At 40.4% G+C, this 6439-nt stretch overlaps 1 protein-coding gene across 2 annotated transcripts in view; it reads left to right on the top strand.

Moving 5' to 3' along the window:
- Positions 1–4848, top strand: part of LOC142243699 (uncharacterized) — a 272143-nt gene extending 267295 nt beyond the window's left edge. Inside the window, exon 3 of one of the 2 annotated variants that reach the window (XM_075315869.1) lies at positions 1758–4848. In XM_075315869.1, the coding sequence (XP_075171984.1) occupies positions 1758–3070 (1313 nt within the window). In that variant the 3' untranslated portion in view covers positions 3071–4848. The remainder of the gene's footprint in view (positions 1–1757) is intronic. The other variant, XM_075315868.1, reaches the window with a different exon arrangement.
- The last annotated feature ends 1591 nt before the right edge of the window (positions 4849–6439 follow it).

Here is a 6439-nt window from a genome sequence, read left to right as displayed (position 1 = left end):
GGGGTGCCCATACTTATGCACCTGTCAAATTTAGTTTAAATGCAGATTGCACATTTTCTGTTAGTACAATAAACCTCATTTCAATCCAGAAATATTACGCAGTCCATCAGTTATTAGATATATGAAACTGAAATAGCTATTGCAAAAACCCAAATTGTTATAAAGAAAAAAGGTTAACATTAATAGGGGTGCCCAGACTTTTACATATGACTGTATGTGTAATATATATATACATATATATATATATATATATATATATATATATATATATATATATATATCCTTATACCCAGGGTATTACAATATTCTAAGATTTTTTAGCTGCCAAAATGTGTAGATTTTTTTTAAACCAGATAGGGGCATTTAAGTTTGGGTTCCTTTATACGAGATCACCTTGCCGTGGATATTGGGCTCACGTGGGTTGGCCAATACATAAGCTAAGTATCTAATTTTTTCAAATATTCTTATACCTGTAATGCAGTACCAGAATTCCCTCATTCAATGTTAGCATATATCAGCTTTTTATAGTGCTGCAGTTTATATTTTTTAATAATTAGAATTGAACAGCTGATCACAGCGATCATAGTTGCGGGGGGCAGCAAACCCCCCGTGTGGCAACGAGCTCAAGTGTCCTACTGTCTGTAAAAGCAGGCACCATCCTCTGATCACTGTGTCTGAAGGTTCCCATGATGTAAGTTTACGTCATAAGTTGGGGACCCTTATCTACTCATTGCATACACTTGCGTCAAAGGTTGTGAAGGGGTTACAGGCACAGTGCATGTAGTTCTCAGCACAGGGTACACTCAGTATTGTGCGTATGAGCGGAGGCTTCGTCTCCTTGTGATGCAGCAGTTTCTCCTCTAGGGGAGGCTGGAGTACAGATCACATCACTTACTATGGGAGACATTGTTATTCACAGCCCAGGTAAAGCTTCTCTGATGGAGGGGCCTTCACGGGTCGGTTCCGTGTGGTGACACTGGCTGTATGTAGTTACCCACAGGTTTAGGCTCTACTGTTCCCTACATCAGGGGGTGAGAAGAACAAAGTGGGGTGGACGTCATGTTGTACCGGTTCCTGCTGAAGAAGTATAAAGAAACCAGTATAGAGGAGAACCCTTGCTCAGCTTTATCTCTCCTGACTATATGAAGTTTCCATCCTTTGTTGAGGTGACTATATGAAGAAAGATGTGCCCTCACCACAGACTGGAATATATTCTGGGAGTTGTAGTGATTCCTTCCTCTCCCTGGACTAAACTGCACTGGTTTGTACCAGCTTACAGGAAGTGTCACCACTGAGCGGAGAGACTCCTTCCACAGTTTCTATGGCAGCTTGTGGTGAGGAGAATAAATAACATTCATATCCACACATCAGCCAGTAGATGGCAGCAGAGTACACAGCACAATGCACATGTATCAGTCCTCAGTGTCCGCACATACAATGCATTATACATCTCCTAACTCACAGCGGCCATAGTAATTCTGGAGCTGATCTACTGCCGCAGGACAACTGTTTCAGTCATCTGTGGTAGAACGGGTACCGGGATATCACACTGGGCAATGATCTGGACTGAACATTAGTAGAATTGAGTGTTTATGCAAAGTGTGCCCCAAGTAATCAGTTAACAATACAGTTTGGGTTTTTGTTTTTTTTTGTTGGATTTTGTTTTACATTTATTTTTCCAATATTTGTTATATTTAGTTTGATATATTATTTAAGGTTATATTACTCAAAATTAACATCAGTGGGTTTTTTTGCAGATGACTGTACCAGGAGCTCCGAAGAACATCTGATATTTAATGAATTTAAAGCAGATGATTGTAGTATTACCCATGATACATGTACACAGTATGCCAACATCACAGATATACCCCCGGCCATTCAAAGCAAAGATCAATCATCCAATAATTTGAATGAAGTATTTTCTCCTAACTCATCGCAGACTGTTAAACAAAATAAAAGTCACAGAAGAAATGTTGAAGATAAAAGAAGTCCTACAAGAAAGAAGCCATATTCATGTTCAGAATGTGAGAAATGTTTTTCTAACAAATCAAAACTTAGTAGTCATAAAAGAATTCACACAAAAAATAAGACATTTTCATGTAAAGAATGTGGACAATGTTTTAAGAGGAAATCAGATCTTAGTAGTCATGAGAAAATTCACACAGGAGAGAAGCCATTTTCATGTTCAGAATGTGGACAATGTTTTAAGTGGAAATCAGGTCTTAGTAGTCATGAGAGAATTCACACAGGAGAGAAGCCATTTTCATGTTCAAAATGTGGGAAATGTTTTACTAGGAAATCAGAGCTTAGTAGTCATGAGAAAATTCACACAGGAGAGAAGCCATTTTCATGTTCAGAATGTGGACAATGTTTTACTAGGAAATCACATCTTAGTAGTCATGAGAAAATTCACATTGGAGAGAAGCCATTTTCATGTTCAGAATGTGGACAATGTTTTACTAGGAAATCACATCTTAGTAGTCATGAGAAAATTCACACAGGTGAGAAGCCATTTTCATGTTCAGAATGTGGACAATGTTTTACTAGGAAATCATATCTTAGTGATCATGAGAGAATTCACACAGGAGAGATGACATTTTCATGTTCAGAATGTGAGCAATGTTTTACTAGGAAATCAAATTTTGTTAAACATGAGAGAATTCACACAGGAGTGAAACCATTTTCATGTTCAGAATGTGAGAAATGTTTTACTTATAAAGCAGATCTTGGTAGGCATGAGAGAAGTCACACAGGAGAGAAGCCATTTTCATGTTCAGAATGTGGGAAATGTTTTACTAGTAAATCAGATGTTAGTAGGCACAGAAGAATTCACACAGGAGAGAAGCAATATTCATGTTCAGAATGTGGGAAATGTTTTACTAAGAAATCATATCTTAGTCATCATGAGAGAATTCACACAGGAGAGAAGCCATATTCATGTTTAGAAACTAAGAGCTGTTTTACAGATAAATCAAGTCTTATTAACATCTTACCGACATTGGACGTAATGGTTACACCATGCCTCCTGTCGGTATACTCACTGCCGGCTGCCGCGGGCAGCTGGCAGTGAGTTCCGCACATCTCAGCTGATTTCAACAGCTGACGTGCGGTTATCAAGCACGAGTGGATCCACTCTCCATTTGTGCCTGTTAACTCCTTGCAATGCGCTGTCAAAATTTGACAGTGCCGTCTACATCGCAGCCGCTGTATGCTCTCACCTGACTCCATCGGAAGTGAGATCACGTGGATCCGACGGTTGCCATGGTAGCAGAGGGTCATGTGATGACTCCTGTAGCTATCATGAGTCAGTTCCTCTTACAGCCAGCAGAGGGCCGTGTGTGAGAGGAGAACAGATTTTCTGCAGATCAGAGCAATGCTGCTCTGATCTGCAGCAAGGAAGAAGCGATCAGACTGCTGATCCTTATAGTCCTCTATGAGGACTAGTAAAATAAAAAAAAGTTTTAAAAATGAAAGAAAACAAAAACCTTAAAGTTCAAATCGCCCCCTATTCACCCCATTGAAAATTAAAGGGTTAAAAAAATACACACATTTAGTATTGCCATTTTCAGAAATGTCCGATTTATCAAAATATAAAATCAATTAATCTGATTGGTAAAGAGCGTAGCGGCAGAAAAATTCCAAATGCCAAAATTACTTTTTTGGGCTCTTCAAATTTTGCGCAAAATGCAATAACAGGCGATCAAAACGTAGCATCTGTGCAAAAATGGTGTCATTAAAAAGTCAGCTCGAGATGCAAAAACTAAGCCGTCGCGTTCCTGAGAAATGAGAACACTATGGTTTTCGGAAAATGGCACAAAAAGGTGCGCCACTTTTTGACAAACATCTGAATTTTTTTTTAACCCCTTAGATACCACTAAGCGTCCTTCGCTAGTTTAATCTGCCCAATTCCAGCCTTGCTGAAGCATCCCCAGATCATCACTGATCCTCCACCAAATTTCACAGTGGGTGCAGGACACTGTGGCTTGTACGCCTCTCCAGGTCTCCGTCTAACCATTAGACAACCACGTGTTGAACAAAGCTGAAAATTAGACGCATCAGAGAAGATTACCTTACTCTAGAAATTGGGCAGATTAAACTTTGCGAAGGACGTATGAATCAAGCTGCATACAAGAGGTTATCCTGGAAAAACAGATGCTTCCTTCTGCTCAGGCAATGTTCCCCAACTCTGAGGACTGTTTTTTCCAGCAGGACAATGCACCATGCCACACAGCTAGGTCAATCAATTTGTGGATGAAGGACCACCACATCAAAATCCTATCATGGCCAGCCCAATCTCCAGACCTGAACCCCATTGAAAACCTCTGGAATGTAATCAAGAGGAAAATGGATAGTCACAAGCCATCAAACAAAGAACTGCTTACATTTTTGCACCCGTAGTGGCATAAGGTCACCCAAAAGACATGTGACAGACTGGTGGAAAGCATGCCAATATGCTTGAAAGCTGGGATTAAAAATCATAGTTATTCCACAAAATATTGATTTCTGAATCTTTCAAAGTTAAAACATTATTAGTACATAATTCATATGAATATAGTTTTGCATTGAAAGAAAAGAACTTTTTAATGGTCTTTATGGGCGAAAACATTTATGCCTAGTCTGCATATAACTTAGCCTCCTGACATGTAATGATTATTATTTCTCATGTATATTATTGTTTTTGTTGTTCCAAGTACGTTGGTGACATAACGTTTGATGTTAATACTTTTGAAGCATTGGCCATAAAGGCGACACCTAACTGTTGGTTTTTCCTTTTTCCCTTTCCCTAATTCCTCCCTTATTCCTTGTATTTCTTGTATTAAAATTGTAAAATGTTAATAAAAAGATGCAAACCAAAAAAAAAAATTATTAGTACTGTTGTTTCTAAATGATTATGAACTTGTTTTCTTTGCATTATTTAAGGTCTGAAAGCAATGCATTGTTTTGTTATGTTGACCATTTCTCACTTTCAGAAAATAAATGCAAAATGTTTTGCTTAGAAATTCACAGACGTTGTCAGTAGATTATAGAATAAAATAACAATTTACATCTTACTCCAAAATATAAAGAGAAAAAATAGAAAAACTGACAATTTTGCAGCGGTCTCCTAATTTCTGCCAGAGCTGTGTATATTTATTTAAAAAAAACAGCAACAGCATGCAGTCCCCCCTCATTTTTTTTATGCCCAGCCATGATAAAGCCGGAGGCTAGTATTCTCAAGCTGGGCAGGACAATGGTTATTGGGCTCCCCAGTCTAAAAATAGCAGCCTGCAGCCATGCAGAATTTTTGCATCCATTAGATGCTATAATCCAGGCACTTTACTCAGCTCATCCCAATTGCCATGGTGCATTGGCAATCGGGGAAATATAAGGGGTTAATGACAGTATTATAAAGCGAGGTTACTGGCCACCCAGTACAATGGAGAGATGTCACCGCCCCCCCAGTACAATAGGAAGAGCTCACTGCCCCCCACCCAGTACAATACAGAGAGGTCACCCCCCCCCTAGTACAGTAGAGAGATGTCAATCCCCCCTTCCCCGGAACAATATAGAGGCCACCAGCCCCCCTGGCACAATAGAGAGGCTACTGCCCCCCCAGTACAACAGAGAGGTCATCGCCCCCCTCCAGTAGAATAGAGAGGTCACTGACCCCCCCCCCAGTGCAATTGAGAGAGGTCACCAGGTGCACAGCACAGTGAATTACTGCTCCCATCACGTGTACAGTTGATTCCTCCTCCTGTCAGGTATACAGTGGATTACTCCTTTCAGCTGTACAGTACAGTGGATTACTCCTCCTGTCAGGTGTACTTTGAATTACGCCTCCTGTCATGCGTACAGTGGATTACTCTTCCTGTCAAGTGTACAGTACAGTGGATTACTGCTCCTGTCAGGTGTACAGTAGATTACTCCTGTCAGGTGTACAGTGGATTACTCCTGTCAGGTGTACAGTAGATTACTCCTCTTGTCAGGTGTACAATAGATTAATCCTCCTGTCAGGTTCATAGTGGATTACTCCTGTCAGGTTCACAGTGGATTACTCCTCTTGTTAGGTGTACAGTAGATTACTCTTTATGTCAGGTGTACAGTACAGTGGATTACTCCTCCTGTCAGGTGTACAGTGGATTACTCCTGCTGTCAGGTGTACAGTGGATTACTCCTCCTGTCAGGTGTACAGTGGATTACTCCTGCTGTCAGGTGTACAGTGGATTACTCCTCCTGTCAGGTGTACAGTGGATTACTCCTGCTGTCAGGTGTACAGTGGATTACTCCTGCTGTCAGGTGTACAGTGGATTACTCCTCCTGTCAGGTGTACAGTGGATTACTCCTGCTGTCAGGTGTACAGTAGATTTCTCCTCCAGTCGCAGTTTCTCAGTCATTTCCTCACATCTTGGATGGTTTGCTGATTACCTCTCTGTTTTCTCCTCTGGATGTGGATTCCTGG

The sequence above is a fragment of the Anomaloglossus baeobatrachus genome, chromosome 6 (genome assembly GCF_048569485.1).
Source record: "Anomaloglossus baeobatrachus isolate aAnoBae1 chromosome 6, aAnoBae1.hap1, whole genome shotgun sequence".
Lineage (NCBI taxonomy): Eukaryota > Metazoa > Chordata > Amphibia > Anura > Aromobatidae > Anomaloglossus > Anomaloglossus baeobatrachus.
The sequence above is the reverse complement of the archived record's forward strand: the minus strand, read 5'-3'. Positions and strand labels throughout refer to the sequence as shown.